We start from the raw sequence: 16,648 nt of genomic DNA on the forward strand, positions 1-16,648 counted from the left end.
TTTTTTTTTTTTAATATTTATTTATTTAGTATACAATATTCTGCCTGCATATATGCCTGCAGGCCAGAAGAGGGCACCAGATCTCATTACAGATGGTTGTGAGCCACCATGTGGTTGCTGGGAATTGAACTCAGGACCTTTGGAAGAGCAGACAATGCTCTTAACCGCTGAGCCATCTCGCCAGCCCTGAAGTTTTTTTTTAAGATTTTATTTAATTTTATTTTATGTGCATTGGTGTTTTGTCTGCATTCATGTTTGTGTCAGAATGTTGGATTCCCTGGAACTGTAGTTACAGGCATTTATGAGCTGCCATGTAGATCCTGGGAATTGAACCCAAGTCCTCTATAAGAGGAGCCAGTGCTCTTAAACCCTCCTCCCCTCAAGCCATCTCTCCAGCCCCAATAGCTGAAGTTCTAAAAGCCAAGTGGCTATGCAACCCCTACGGCTGAGAGCCCTGTGTTCTTCAACTTGAGTCAATGTCCCTTGGCTTCCTAACAATCCATGTGTGTGAGTGTGAATGTGTATACATACATGTCTTTATGTAGGTGTGAATGCATGTGTATGTGTGCGCGCGTACTGAAGTCAGAAGACAACCTTGAGTGTCCTTCTGTAGGCACCATCAGCACCTCCGCTGTTTTTCTTTGAGACAGTTTCCTTCACTGGCTTGGAACCAGCTAAGTAGGCTGGTTGGCTGGCTCAGAGCCTCTAGGATACGTGTGTATCTGCCTACCTTATGCTGGGTCTGTAAGTATGACACCAGCACCCAGCATATTCTTAAGATTTATTATTATTTTTTTTTTTGCAGGCAGTGGTTGTGCACACTTTTAATCCCAGTACTTGGGAGGCAGAAGCAGGCAGATCTCTGTGAGTTTGAGGCCAGCCTGGTCTACAGAATGAGTTCCAAGACAGGTTCCAAAGCTACAAAGAAACTCTGTCTCAAAAAACCAAAACAAACAAAAGAGATTTATTATTATTTTTTTCATTAAAAATATGTCACCAGGGGACTGGAGAGATGGCTCAGTGGTTAAGAGCATTGCCTGCTCTTCCAAAGGTCCTGAGCTCAATTCCCAGCAACCACAACCATGGCTCACAACCATCTGTAAAGAGGTCTGGCGCCCTCTTCTGGCCTTTAGGCATACAGACAGAATATTGTATACATAATAAATAAATAAATATTAAAAAAATATGTCACCAGGAAGTAGTGGCACACACCTTTAATCTCAGCACACGGGGGGCAAAGGCAGAGGATCTCTGAGTTTGAGGCAAGCCTGGTCTACAGAATGAGTTTCAGGACAGACAGATCTACTCAGAGAAATGTGTACCTGCTTATCTCTAAGTCCACCACGTGCATGAGATAGCTTGGGGAGGCCACAGGGGAGCCCATGGCGCTGGATTAAAGGAAGCTGTGAGATGTCTGATGTAGGTGCTGGGAACCTGGGTCTCATGCAAGAGCAGCAACTGTCTTAACCACTAAGCCATTTCTCCAGGCCCTCATTTTATTTTTAAATTGTCTCTGTGTGTGTGTGTGTGTGTGTGTGTGTGTGTGTGTGTGTGTGACTGCGGACTGGTCATATGCAGGAGTGCTGGTGCTCACAGAGGAAAAAGAGGGTGTTAGATTCCAAGCAGCTGGAGTTACAGGTAGTTGTGAGTCATTACACATGGATGTTGGCATTGACTTTGCTCCTCCGTAAAAGCAGTTGATTTTTTTTTAATTATTTATTATATATACAGTATTCTGCCTGTATGTCTGCCTACATGCCAGAAGAGGGCACCAGATCTCACCATGGTTGGTGTGAGCCACCATATCATTACTGGGAATTGAATTTAGGACCTCCGGAAGAGCAGCCGCTACTCTTAACTGCTGAGCCATCTCTCCAGCCTAGCAGTTGGCTTTTTGAGACAGGGTTTTTCTGTGTAGCTCTAGCTGTCCTGAAACTTGCTCTGTAGATCAGGCTGGCCTCGAACTCAGAGATCTGCCTGCCTCTGCCTCCTGTGTGCTGGGATTAAAGGAGTGCACCACCAGGTTGGCTCAGTGTTTTAAAATATGGGTTGTTCTGGGGATCAAACACAGGACCTTATACTTACTACACAAGTACTTTACTCATTGGCATGTCTTTCCAACTCTTTCTCATTTCTGGTGCTGAGGCAAGATCACGGGGCTTCGGGTTTGCTAGGCAAGTGCTCTATCACTGGTTTAAATCCCCAACTTCCTAACTTTTAAATTGATTTTACTTTGTCTTTATTTATGTGCATTTATGTGCAGATGTGTTTCAGTGCCCATGGAGACCAGAAGTGCATGTCAGATTCCCTGGAGCGGGAGTTACTGTGACTGTGAACCACTTGATGTGGTTACTGCAAAAAGAGCTCTCTAGTCATCTTAACTGCTCAACCATTCTCCCTCCATTTTAAATTCAGTATTTTCTCCTATTCTACAGACTATAGGTGTGGTAAAGCTAGAGACTCAAACAGTACTTCCCATACCTGCAGATGCCTGTGCATGGGCATCAGTGTGGTGCTGGCAGACTTTAGTCAAGAACTCACTCACTTGACGCAGGGAAAGGGCATTGTGTAGTGTTTCCAGGGGGTAGATGGTAGGGACCATGGAGCACCCTTCAAATCCTGTTGGAGAAGAGATGAACAAAGCCAGTGTTATTCTCAGCAGATATACTCCAAGTGGCCAAGGAAGGGTGGAGAGTCCCTGAGAGCCATCAGGAGCGTCTGTGGCTTTTGGAGTATGGGGCATCCAAGATTCCCAGGAGAAGGAACTCTTTAGAGCCCTTCAGGAAGTCTATTTATCTCATCTCCAATTTTCCCTAAAATGTCTACCTGTTAAGCCTCCAAGTGATCAAATCACCTTCACCTATGAAGAGCACACAGCGTCCATGGACTAATGAGAGCACTAACGCTGCTCTTGCACTTTCTGGGGGAAATAAAATGGGGATCAAGGGGCAAGGGGTTGAAATCGCATGTCTAACATGAGGCAGCGGGTCATGGAGCTTGGAAGGAACAGCAGATTTCAGGTATCATGAAGAAAAAAAAACAGATTAAGGAGAAGGGCATGGAATTGGAGGAGGGGTTCATGCAAATTTAGGATGTGGGTAGAAGGGCTAGAATACTGGGATGCAAACTGGAGAGCATGCAGTACATGAAGCTCAGCTGAGGGAAACCACATGCATGAACAGGGTGGGGAATGGAAGTTCTTTCTTGGTCATTTCCATCACATCAAAGCTTTTTCCTTGTGCTCTAGCAGTAACATCCTGGGCTTGCTAGGTTTTCTCTATTCCACCAGGAAAATGAGACAAGCCCCACCCCTGAGAAAAATACCATGTAATACAGGTCTATAATCTTAGTAGGGCCAAAGGTAAACATCAGTGAATAACCCTACTCCTAGGACTATTAACGGGGAACATGCTCCCGCTGAAGAATCAAGAACATGTCCTAAACACTCTCAGTCCCCACTTGTTCCAATGCTGCTTCTCCTGAAAGGAACTAAGAACAGGGAGGGAGAACCATCTACAAAAGACTGAGCCTCCTCTTCACCAGCTCAAACTGACCATACCTGACCATCTTCTAACCTCCAGCTTTGTTTGTCTTGATATTTAGTTGATGACCCTGTGCCTTGGCTTCCTCTTACAATCTAGTGGCAGGAGGGCAGAGGAGTCTCTAGCTCATCAGAGTGGTTAGAAAAACATTTGAATTTGAAAAGGATAGTAGTAGAAGATTAGAGCAATAAGAAAACATTAAAAACAAACAAAAACCACCAGATTCCACTGCAAGAGATTATGCCTACGCTGAACAGAAGGGGTAACGTTAGGGGGAAGTAAGAAAGGAGACTAGAAGGGGGATGAGCAGCCAACGCTACAGCTACCAGGCAGCCTGGCCCCAATCCCAATCAAGCAACTAATGCAAGTCACATAACCTCAGAGACTAGATAGGCTCTCCAGCCGGAAATGCAGTAAGCAAAGCAATGAGTCCCAGCCAGGGGAGTGGCAGCAGCCAGCCTGCGGCAGGGGTACCGTAGAGGCACTCGGGGTCATCCTGGCCTGAGCGCAGCCAGTTCCGGAAGAGGCGCAGGTGGTAGGAGCACTGGCGCAGGTGATGCGCCAGCGTGGCGTCCAAGGAAACTGGGCAGCCCCTTGGGCAGTCAGAGGACAAAGTGCGCAGCAGCCGGACCACAGGGTGCTGGTCATCCAGCAGCTCTGGAGGGGACAGAGGGACCACCATAGGAAGCACAAAGATAAAGAAAGAAAAGAAGGAGAGACAATGAGGGGGCGCTGACTGGCACAGCGTTCCTGGGGGTGGGGGCCACTTAGACCTGAGGTAAGCTAAGGAAGAAGGAGAGATGGTCAGAGAGACTGGCCATCCCTTACTTGGAAGAAGAGTACTGACACTACACAGTGAGACTCAAAGAAGCCATGAATGAGAGCCTAGGCCCTCCCCTTCTCCCTTGACCAGTACGGCATTCTGGATACTAGTGAGCTGCTAACTCTGCAGCCTTGACTAGAGCTCAGCGTCTGTGATCTGGCTTAGACAAACCCTAGGGCCTACTTCTCAGACAAATGGATTTATGACATTGGGACAGAGATGAAGAGATTCAATGTCACTTAGAGAAGAAAGTCAAAATATTAGATGTCAAGATAACTTCAAAACTGAAGCATTCCAGAAGGCTAAGGCCTGCTGTTATGCAGATTCTAAGATAGCCACAGACAGGACTGGTGCCAGGTGGCTGGCACAAAACGCTGGCAGGAAACCAGGAGAAGGACTCCTTTGAAACAGTGCAGGTAGAACCAGAGTTTGCTCTTTATAGTAAAAATATGACTAACTGCCCTTTACCTTCCTCTTGTACAAATAAACACTTTAGTCTCCGAATATGGGTGGTGGTGATGTGCCCGTCACTGGGACCAGAAGTTAGATAATCTTACGCTGTCTCTCCATGGATGATGGTCTAACCACTCTCTGTGCAGCTGGTGTGTGGAGGAACGCTAATTCGGAAACCCTCATTGTTTCAGTCACTTGGCACATTCTATGGATGCCTGGGGTTCAGCAGCAAAATGGCTGAAGGCATGGAAAGCCATGTGATGAGGGGTACAAGAGGAACAGCCGTGTAAGATCTTGGAGGAAATATATGGAGATGAAGGCTGACGTGAGGATGAATAAGGGCTTGATCCAGGAAAGGCAGGAGGATCAAAGTGGGTAAAGATGATGGCTCAGAACTCCCGGATCAGACCTGTTTCACCTGCTGGTCCCATGAGACCACAGCTTCCAAAGAGCTTGGTTTTTAGTTCTTCCTGGACTAGTACAGTGAGGCCTGACTGTACTAATGGTCACACCGCTGTGTGGGGTGATGTAATATAGAGAGCCTGACAAAGCCACTGGGGGCTCTGACACTTTGGATGAGTATGAACTACTGTCTCTTTCCCACTGGATGAACTTGCTTTGGTGAGCTCAGCCAACAGTTTAATGATGTACCATACCCGTGTGCTTGCTGTAACCACAGGCTATAAAAGCTCCTCAGGAAGAGAAGCAGGGATGCACTAGGACTGCTCTCCCATCAGAATATGGAGACAGCATTGCCTTGTCTCTTTTCCAAAGCCAGGTCCAATTTTTGGGGGCTTTGTTTTTTTAACTGCTGTGTCAAAGCCACACATCATACAAGGAGATGGTGACACTGGGCAGTGGGGCTGGCACATGGTTATAAAGAATCTGCCATAGGCAACAGTAGACAGAACAACTGCTCTGTAATTGCTGAGTCAGTAAAGCAAGACGTTGGCCATGTGTAGAGCTCTTGTGTTGTCTTCAGGGCTAAATTCTATCAAGATGATCTTCTTTGTCAAACACAACAGTTCAAATTTCTCAATACAACAGGCAGATCCCAGGTCCTGGCTTTGCAAGCATATTAACTTCCTAGCTCAAACACAAGAGAGATAAGGAGGCTAGAAGAACCCTGGGGAAGTGTGCAAGGTGTCGGAGACCTTGGGTTGTTCTCCTGCACTATAACTGAACTGTCCAGGTCTTTCTTCCTTTCCTCCTTATGGCAGAATTAATTCTTGCTTCTTCAGCTGCTGAGTCTGCTAACCAAGCCTCAGAGAACTAGAGATATAGGCTTGAGGATTTGTTTTATGAACTCAGGTTTTTTTTTCTCTTATGGCACCCAAGAAACTGGGAGGTGGTAAGAGAGGAAGGAGAAGGAAGGGGTAGAGAGACTGAACTTGTACAACAAGTAACGATGCTAGTCTCACGATGGCAACACTAATGCATTCATCACCTCTCCAGAGACCCAGCTCTCAGCACCCTAGTAGTGGAAGGTCTCCCTTTCTGGCTTTGGCAGCCTATTTTAAGCTTTAGAAAAGCATATTTATTTTAATTTTATATTGAGCTCTTATTTCAGAGGCCCAGGCTCCTGGTACTATATTTTCAACTAAGTCCAAGTCTCGGGCTTTTGGGCATCAAGTTCTCCTCTGTGACAACTGTGGTATGCAAGACTCTATGAGTTAGCACAGACAAGTTACTACGGACGGGGATTTTGGCCACAGGCAGTGAAAAGAGACTGGTGGTGGAAATGAACTGAAGGAATACAGGGTGGTCAACCAGAGAGAAACTTCAGTAGTGTCTAGAAGATATACATGACATGGTCAGGCCAAAATCTAACACCTACTATTGGTGGGGCAGCTGGTGGGACAGGGGCAGGAAATCAGGGTAATTTTACCTTCCTCTGACAATCTCAGCTCTTGAATACAAGAAAACTGTATCTAACAAAACTGGATTTACTCGGGGGACAAGATACAACAGCTGAGAGTAGGTCTTAGGTTTCCTTGCCACACCCCACAAAGAGACCACAACCTTTCAGGGTACAATTTACACAGACTTAGCTCTCTATATTCTTAAAATATTGCTAATTCCTAAGTTCTCCAAGGATTCCTATCTCATCCCTTTATTTCCACCTTCTCTGAGACAGTGTTTCTATAGATATACCTGGCCTCATGGAAAATAAAGACTCAAGGTGTAGAGGCTGGGGCCTAGCTCTGGGGCAGAGCATATGGCTAGTACACACAGATACCAGGGTTCAATTTCCAGCACTGACCACTCAGCCAAAGGGGAAAAAGGGAAAAAGAAAGAAACCACAAGGTACAGTCCTTTCTTCTTACCTAATATCTCCCATTCCTATTTTTTTTTCTTTTATCCCAAAGCAACCTGGGCTCCAGTTTTCTAGGCTCAGGCACTAGGTTAGTAAAACACAAAGCAGATGTCAGGAACACAAGAGCCACACAAAGTGCACACAATGGCAGGAGACAGGAATATGCAGATGGGAAGTCATGTGTCCAAACCAAAGCCCTAATAAGTAACTGTAGCATTGGTCCAAAAGAAGAACACATGCTGCCTCCACCCCATCAAGGAGATCAAAATTACATAAACGAAGACAGCAGGGAGAGAGGGAGCCCTATCTAGGTGATGCTATTCTCAGCTAAGGACAACCTCAGTATGTCTGTACACGGCTTGGCAGCTATGTGATAGGAAAGGGAGCGTCGTGACTGATGTTTCGGTGGTGATGCTCACAAAGGTTATGGGATGGTGATGACGGTGACTATGGAAATCAGACCCTGAGTTGCCACAGGGACAGGTCAGCCTATCCAGGCTACAGCCACGGCTACAGCTGTCACAAGGGAAATGTCCCCAACAGGGACACTTAGTGAGGGGCTCATTCAGAGAAAGCAAGGTGTCAATATAGTGGAAGGAGAGGCCAAGTCAGCGTCAGAACTCGGGGTTAAGTGTCTGGAGGTGACATGAGGGAGGAATGAGGCTGAGTCAGCAGCAAACGTACCGTTAGTCGGATGCTTTGCAAACGACACAGAAAATCGTTTTACGGCCGGGACAAACAAGAGCTCTGGGGAGAAAAGACATCACGGGGATTATACCCACCCCTGTGCCCACCCTCGGCTTTGGAACCTGCCCACTGTGCACCTGGTGCTTTACCTCGCTGTGAAATTTGGTCCCATCCCCAACCCTGGGACCCTGACTACAACACTACACTTATTTCCTCTGCTGTACTCTCCAGGAGCTGATGTCACCTCCACCACAGCATGGTCCCACAAAACAACCCTGATTTCACCACCACGCTCTCTTCCTAGCCACTTGGAAATGAAATCTGTATAGAAACATCCTTCCCTTCCCCCAGTATCTTTCCACATCATCTTTTCACCTTCGCTGAGCAACCTCACATGCCTAGCCCTGACTTCCTGGAACTTCAGCAAGACCCCACTGCATTCCTCCTGACCATGGATCATCCTCTCGGTCCTCATCCTACAGGCCAGAATCCAGGAAAGAGTACAAATTGATGCAGCCAGGCTGTGTGTGGGAGCTTATGAAGGGATAAGCATAAATCAGTAGTATCTGTATGGTGAGAGGGAATGCGAATGGAGGAGTGGAAGGGGTCCCGGCTCCTTCTCCCATCTATTATCCATGAGGAAGCTTAGTACAAGGCCAATGCCAGTGCCATCTTAAGCATGGGTAGTTCTGAAGCTGTATGCTTGCTGGGAGACAAGTTTTTTTTTTTTTTTTTAAAGAGAGACAGAGAGAGAGTTGCCCCCCAAAACCCACCCACATACCATCTCGGTGCTTTAGACTGGCAGGCGGGAGTTTTTTGCCATGGCTGCGGGCGTAGTCCTGAAGATTCGGAGCGCTGGAGGAGCCGCCCAGCACTGTGGTGCTGAACAGCCCTGTGCACTGTGAGCCTGCAGGGCCAGGAGCACATTAGTAGCCACACAAAGCTGCATATAGAACACCCAACTTCACAGTACAACATTAAGACACACATAGCCATTCAGCGCCACCATAACGCAGCTACTCCAGGTAACCAGTGTCCTCTACTGTCCATAGCCACACCAGGCAAGCAGAGTAGCAACTCTCCAGAATATCTACATGGCAGAGACAAAAGGCCACTACAGAAACGGTGTTAGTCTTATTAGGCATTCGGTCTACTGAGGTGGATGGTGCTTTCCAGGTAGCTCTCAGAAGTACTAAAAGAACAGTCTCCCTAAACTTCTAAAAGCTATGTTACTTTGTGTAGGAGGTGAGAATGCAGGCCATGTCGTGCACGTGGAGGCCAGGGGACAACTTGCAGTACTCAGTCCTCTCCTTCGATCGTGAAGGTCCCAGGGATTAAACTCAAGTCATCAGGTTTGGCAGCAAGTGAGAGCCTTCACTGCTGAACCACCTTGCCAGTGCACGTTCCCCTATGCCTAACCAGGGGTCCTTTACTCTGGATAGAGGATTTTAGAGACCCAGAAATCTAGCCCCTTGGAGGCTTGAAAGGAAAAAGCTTTCACTGGAATTAGAGACTGGGTTTGGATACTTGGCTGGCACACAATTCCATGTTCTTCATCTAACAATCTATCATTCAGAGCTTTTCTCACAAGTATGAGCCTTCTAAAGCCGAAAGGGACTCAGAGACCATCTACTTTAACTTTCTCATTTTACATAATTGATGAAGAAACAGACCCAAAAGGAGTCTCCTTTGCTCAAGGTCACAGTACAGGAGGTAAGGAGGACCAGAATCCAGGTCTCCTTCCTCCGGATACTATGTTTGGTTAGAAGAGAAGGATTTTCTTCACAAGGAAACAGCATAGATTCTGAAGTCAAGATGGACACAAATCAGAAGACATCTGAAAAGTCATCTGCTTATAAAGTAGGGCATACCAGTTATGTGCTAAGCACCCTACTAAGACAGAAATCAAGAAACAATGGGAAAACCATCTTTCTTTTCCTGCTCTGAAAAGTATATTGTCTTGCAAGCCCTGTGATCAAAACCAGCTGCTCACATATGTAAGTTCAAAGAGAGCAAAAAGAAGTGCCAGTCTGAGGAGTAAATGAAACACGAAGAACCCCTGAAAAGGACAAGTCAGGTCAGAAACCGTCCCCAGGGTGACCTAGAGAGAGTAGGGCCGGACTCCCCAGTCCTCCATCTACAGCCTCAGGGACAGAGAAACCTGGAAGTCATAGGACCGACATTCTTAAGTGTGGTGGCACACACCTTTAATTCCAGCACTAGGGAGGCAGAGGCAGGAGGATCTCTGTGAGTTTGAAGCCGGCCTGGTCTACATAGGGAGTTCCAGGACAGCCAGGGTTATACAAAAAGACCTTGACTCAAAAAGCAAAAGTAAGGCATTCAGATTCTTGGAATTTGCCCTTCTACTTCCAAATTCATCATAGTCAAGACCCTGAGTTTGGCTGGGGAGGTCATATCCATATTCAGACTGGAAGAGAGGATCCTTTGAGCCTACAGAGAAGACCAGGGTCCCAGTATTTCAGGGCTACCAGAAAAATCAGAAAGCTCAGTTAGGCAACGGTTTCGACCCTGGCATCAGGACCTCTTTATGCAGCAACTTCTCCCAAATTCCATGCTCAGTCAGGCTTTAGAATAAAATGTCACCCTACAAAAGATGTCTGCTTTTCTTCAGAGAAGGCTGAAGGGAACTGGCTCTACCCTAGACCACAGCAAGCTCCGTCCTACATTGACTTCCTCTGCTGAATACTTTTCTGGTACAACCCTGCCAGCCCCACTCTGCCTGGTCCTCAGGCGTCTCAGAGAGCAGTCTCTATCTTACCATCTGTCACTAGGTCTGTGTATCCCTCACTCTGCCACATTCTGTTTGCTTCATTTTGAGATTAAGTTTCCCTGTGTTGTCCATTCTGGCTAGCCCAAACCCCTGGGTTTTAGGGGTCCTCCCATCTCATTCCCCACAAGTGTTTTGGTCTATAGGCACATGCCACTGCACTATATATACCCAGTCTCCTATGCCTTATTCTTTTTCCTTTTCTCTTCTTTCTTCTTTTTTGTTTTACGTTGGTTTTGGTTTTGGTTTTTGAGACAAGGTTCCTCTGTTGTAGCTCTGGCTACCCTGGAACTCACTCTGTAGACCAGGCTGGCCTCCCTTGATGCTGGGACTAAAGGTGTGCACCACCACCGCTTGGCTGTTTTGTTTTTATGAGACGGAGTCTCACTGTGTAGGCTTGGATGGCTTGGAACTCACAGAAATATATCTGCTTCTTCCCCCAACCCTGACCTCCTGAGTGCTAGGATTAAAAGTGTATTACCATGCTGGATCCTATGCCTTATTCTTTTTCTTTTCTTCTTCCTTTTCCCCCCATTTTTCTCTCTGCTTATGAAGACTCCCACTTACACACCTATCTACTTTCTAACCTATCTAAAATCTATTCCTTTATCTTCTTTATTTTTCTTTTTTCGTTCATTATTTATTTATTTATTTTGGGACAGGGTTTCTCTGTATAGCATTGAAGCCTGTCCTGGAACACTCTCTGTAGACAAGGCTGGCCTCGAACTCACAGAGATGTGTCTGACTCTGCCTCCTGAGTGCTGGGATTAAAGGTGTGTGCCACCATCGGCCAGCTCTGAAATCTACTCTTTACTGGATTTTGCTGTTTCTTGACCTTTGGAATTTCTGGGGCAAGAAGTCCACTTTGTTGACCTATAGTTGTCATTTAATCCTCAGAGTTGGTTTAATCCCCAAACCAACCAACTGATTTCAGGGTTCTAGAAGCCAGTCTACTTCCATAAAATTAGCTTGGAAAGTTACAAAAAACATTTTTCCTCTTTACTAGTTCAAATATTAACATTTTGGGACCAAAAAATTAAGCAGCAAGGACAAAAATAACAAAAAATTTAGAAGGTTTAAATATAGAGAATAGGACAAGATTTTTAAAAAAATGAGCCAGGAGAACCAGTTCAGACCCCGCAAATCATCTCTGACCTGCAGTTAGTTACTTGGTTTACACGGCATTGTGTTCAGAGGCAGTCCATCTCAAGGACTGCCCCATAGAATACCATACCCTCTGAGGCTTGGTGCTTCCTCAAGTCTGTGTCCTTAGAAAAGGTTGAATGACGTTCTCCACCCCTTTCCAGGGCTCAAAAAAAATCAAGAGACATTCCCTCAGTGTCCTGAGGGAAGCCTCTGCCACCTCACCCGACTCAGATTTGTGTCCCTCAAGCTTCCAGAAAGAAAGGAAAAAGTTACAGGATTAGGAAAGCAGGTGCGAACACCAGGCTTCAGAGGAAGATGTGGCCCAAGGTCTCATATGAAAACACGACAACCGGGATCACAAGTACCTCTAGTTTTACCTGCATAACCCAAGCACCTGTCACTGATAACTCTGAAGGGTCAAAGCCTCCATGGTCCCTTAAAGTCTGGGTTGGACTGGAGGGACAGATAAGGAATGAGAAGGAAAGCCATAAAAATACCCTGCAGCTAGGGAAATGGGGATTGGTGGGGAAATCAAAAGGTAAACACTCTTCTGGGGTGAAAACAATCACCTAGACCTATCCAAAGGTAATTCCTCCACTCCATCCCTTCCTACATCTGACAGTTCCTGTGATGAAGATTTCCCACAATAAAACTCTGGATAACAGACAGACAAGCCTTTCCAACAACAGGTAAGAGATGCGGGAAGCCTACCTAGGCCACTCTGCTTCATCTCTGTTGGGGGACGCGAAGATGAAAACAGCCGGTAGCCACCGGGCCTTGAAGATGAAGTTTCAGACAGCACCTGTAGAAAAAGGACTTTATATCAATCCCCTTGTCACCTCAAAGTAGAAAACCCAGGTTCTGAATCTTGCCCCTACAAAGCCAAGCAGTATCAAAAAGATTAGATGAGCCAAAAGATTTTTATGGTGGAAGAGGAAAAGGGAACAGAGTGCACGCTGCAGAGTGAACTGTCCAGGGAGTTCATCTATGTTAGAAGGCATGTCTACTGTCCAAACACTGGTCCTTGCAACCTCCCCGCCCCCACCCCCCAGATCTGGCGAACCATGATCCAACCATTTGTCTTCCTCAGCCAAGTCGGCACTTCAGTCTTACCTGCTCCTTCCTAGAACTCAAAAATCAATGACTCAGCCACAAATAAAGTATGGCCTGCCCTCTCTTTTTTCCAGAGACAGTTGGGGTGAATGGAGCCATCCTCAGTTTCTTGTATAAGCCAAGAAACCCTCCCCTCCAATTATTTTATTCCTGGATACATGAAACTGATTTTTTTCCCCCAAAATTTCCATGAGGGCCAACCAGACAGCTCCCAACATCCACACATCCCACCTAAACAAGGAGCAGTTTCCCTAGATCCCAAAAGCAAAGACAGAAGGCAGGAAAGGAAGGCAAGGTGGGAAGAGACACCTGTGTGCAGGAAGCCAGGTGAGTGGTGGACACAGCCCGGGGCTGTAGGCCGATGGCTGGGGAAAGCCGGGGGAGGTCTCCTGACCTCCTGCGGCGCCGTCCCCTCAAGGGGATCAGGTCCAGGTTCCCCGTGCACTGCATGTTCATGACCTGCAATCAGACCGGGTGGAAAGCCGGTCAAGGCTCCTTTAGCCCCCAAGTTCCCAAAGTCCCAGTGCCCAAAGGGCAGAGTCAGAGAGCTGGAGAGGATGGTCAGCTAGGGCACAGCTGCTATTAAGGTCACAAATTTTATAATCTAAAACAGTTCAAAAATATCAGATGACAAGAGAAGAAGGAGGGATGAGATGTCATTGATGAGGATAAGATGTCCAATATTGGCCTACAGAGCAAGGAAAGAAAATATTAATAATATAAGGCTGTGTGACTACGGACTGGCTGAGGAGCACATTCTGAATAGTCATCACCCTGAATGAGCCAGGATCTAAATACCAGAGACCCAAAAGAAGGAATGTGGTTACAACAGGAATCGCAGAGAGTTCTGGAGGCTCAAGCCTGTGAGTCCAGCTCAGGAGGATAAGGCAAGAAGATCACCAGTTCAAAGTCTGCATGAGCTACAGGGTGAGTTCAACATCAGCCTCGGAAATTCAGCAAAACCCAGTCTCAAAATGAAAGACAACAGAAAGGGCTGCGAATGCCACTTGGTGCTTAGAACACTTGCCTGGCATATGTGAGGCCACAAAGAAAAGGAATCACACTCAAGGAAACTTCCAGAAAGAAGACAATCCCAGTAAGCCTGAGAGAGGATGTGCAGAGTGATGTCCCCTGTGCTGACATAAGATGGCAAAGGGACAGCCCGGGAAGACAAGCACATACTGTCCTGTCGTTGGGTCAGTGTGTGCAGAGTGCTGGGCACCCGGTTCCACCCGCGCCTCAAGGGAAACTAAGGCACATCTCTGCTAAAGAAACCACATGTTCCAATCAGCGATCCCCTAAAACAGCTGGGAAGCAAAGGGTAAGTCTGAACAGAGACTGCAGTTTATTTTCTTGGCCTTCTCTAAAATCTGAAATGTAAATCTCTGCATTAACCATGAAAGCTTATTACAGATTTTTCTGAGATATCCTAAAGCGGAAAAAACAAGTCCCATAAGACAGAGGCCCGCAGAGAGCAGTTGAATAGATCCATGGTTCCGAGCAGCAGCCAGACCAGGCATAAGTCATGACATCCAAAGGAAAGTCATGGAGGAAATTAAAGAAAGTATCACTGGGCCAAAGAAGAAAATCACATTACCAAGAAAGACAAATCCAAACCTGAGGAAAGTAAGGAGATGCAGTGATAAATCTGTACAAGTTCTGTCCTCTAGATTAGAAAACCAGAAGTGGGATTTGAGAAAAAGTCTAAAAATATCACAACACAGACCCAGGCAGATAAACCTCCTCATCAGGAGAGACACAGACTCTGGATGATCAATCATCCTTCTGGCATGACATTATAGATAACCCTAATGGCATTCAAGTGCCAAGAACTGCTCAAGCCTGAACAAAGAGAAGGACAGGGCCTGGCCTCCACCACACTGCACGGCTACTGCAGTGACTGTTAGTACATCTATAAGATAAGGTAGATATTGCTGACATCGTATAGAGGGAAAAAGATGAAAGTTTGAGAAGCTACCTGGACAAGGTCACACAGCTTCTGAGAGTCAAATGGTGATGTCAGCCCAGAAGTCATACTGTTTCTACTTTATCCTAAAATTTTTCCCCTTAGGTATTGCTCATTGGCAAGTCTTTAACATCACAAGTAACAACCAGCTTAAAGAAGTCCTACTGGGGACCAGCTGTGAAAGAAACATTAGGTAAAAATAATAAATACCACTGCAAGGGGCTCAAGCTTTAAGTCTCAAGAAGATTCAGAGGAACGAGGATATTTTCCTACAAGTACTGGTACCCCATCATCATCTTGTCCATCTCATTACCTCCATGGAGCCAGCTTTTCGATTCCGAATGAGGGGTGACCTCCTTGGGAGGCCAGTGCCCTCGACAGGTAGGGGAGAGGTCTGCAATGCTCGGTCTGGTTCGTCTGAGGCCTTCCCTGGGCACAGGTTCTCTATGCTGCCTTGATCTGCTTTCATCTCCTCATTCTGTTTCATAATAGACAAATGGAGAGACATTAATGGTTTTCATCTTCCTGATATCAAACTCCTCAACCTTTTTAACCACCCTTGATCACTTCCCAGTTTCCTGTCACCTGGTTCCCTGGGCCCTAAGTCCTAGAGCCCCAAATCCCAGCTCTCTGACCCACCTCTGAAGAAGCTGGGCGGAATCCACAGCCAGCTGGGGCACTGCCTTCTTCAATACCCTTCACCCCAGGGCTGAAGTGGAGCTCCACATGGAACCGCTCCTCCGACAATGGGTCCTATGGGGCATCACCATATGAAGGGTAATTGGGAGAATCTGGATGTGGTGACAGGACACGTGGGAGCAACAGAGAGGAACTCACAAGGATACAACCACCCAGGAAAGCCAAGACTGAGGTTTCAGGGTCTTGCCCTCAGTCTGGGACTCATCTATTATAGGAGCTCACGCCTCACCTCCCGTTCTACAATCCTTCCTTTCCATCTCTCCTAGTAACAGCTTGGCTATGGTATATACAGCAGAACTTTAAAGCTGTCTTTGCTAAGACTGATGCAGAAGGCATGTGTGTATACGCATATGTACACACACACACACAGAGCAATATCAGCAGAAACAAGACTCATAAAACATTGTCCCAAATTCCACAGTTGTTCTAGGTTATTTCTCTGGTTCAACATTGCCCCAGAACAGAGTTCTGTTCCAGTGGACTCCTTCTAGGTGCTCTGTGCCGTGCCGCACCTACACACTGCATCTAGCTGGATTCTAGAAATTCTTTTTCTTTAAGATGAAAACAAACTTATTAAGTATACTGTAAAGAGAGCAACAGATATGGCAGTTGAAGAAAGACTACTGACCAAAGTCTATAAAAATCTAAACTAGGAAAGATTTTGTGAACCTATGGGCCAGCTCAGCAGGTAAGGGTTTACCACTAACCCCAGTGATCTGAGCTTGATTCCACCGCGGTGAAGAGGAGAGTCAACTCCTGCAAGCTGTTCTCTGATCTCTATACATGTACAGAGCATGCCTGCACACACACTGATCTTTATACATATACAGTGTGTGCTTGCAAACACCTATGCGCACACATGCACACACTGATCTCTATACATGTACAGTGCATGCCTGCACACACTGATCTTTATACATATACAGTGTGTGCTTGCAAACACCTATGCGCACACATGCACACACTGATCTCTATACATGTACAGTGCATGCCTGCACACACACTGATCTTTATACATATACAGTGTGTGCTTGCAAACACCTATGCGCACACATGCACGCACTGATCTCTATACATGTACATACAATGCATGTCTGCATACACCTTTACAAGT

General features: G+C 46.4%; 1 protein-coding gene across 13 annotated transcripts in view; it reads right to left on the minus strand.

Annotated features, from left to right (window-relative positions):
- The window catches only part of Ppip5k1 (diphosphoinositol pentakisphosphate kinase 1), a 50,668-nt gene that overhangs the window by 14,339 nt on the left and 19,681 nt on the right, over positions 1-16,648 (minus strand). For 6 of the 13 annotated variants that reach the window (XM_041678759.1, XM_041678760.1, XM_041678763.1 and 3 more), the window contains exons 24-31: positions 15,475-15,588; positions 15,149-15,313; positions 13,179-13,328; positions 12,468-12,558; positions 8,604-8,729; positions 7,820-7,882; positions 4,017-4,199; positions 2,482-2,619 (exon numbers count right to left, since the gene is read on the minus strand). In XM_041678759.1, coding sequence (XP_041534693.1) covers positions 2,482-2,619; positions 4,017-4,199; positions 7,820-7,882; positions 8,604-8,729; positions 12,468-12,558; positions 13,179-13,328; positions 15,149-15,313; positions 15,475-15,588 — 1,030 coding nt within the window. The remainder of the gene's footprint in view (positions 1-2,481; positions 2,620-4,016; positions 4,200-7,819; positions 7,883-8,603; positions 8,730-12,467; positions 12,559-13,178; positions 13,329-15,148; positions 15,314-15,474; positions 15,589-16,648) is intronic. The other 7 variants (XM_041678765.1, XM_041678766.1, XM_041678767.1 and 4 more) reach the window with 7 other exon arrangements.

Source organism: Microtus oregoni, unplaced genomic scaffold, assembly GCF_018167655.1.
Source record: "Microtus oregoni isolate MIOR12 unplaced genomic scaffold, Mior012 000031F_ref0000149, whole genome shotgun sequence".
NCBI classification, from domain to species: Eukaryota; Metazoa; Chordata; class Mammalia; order Rodentia; family Cricetidae; genus Microtus; species Microtus oregoni.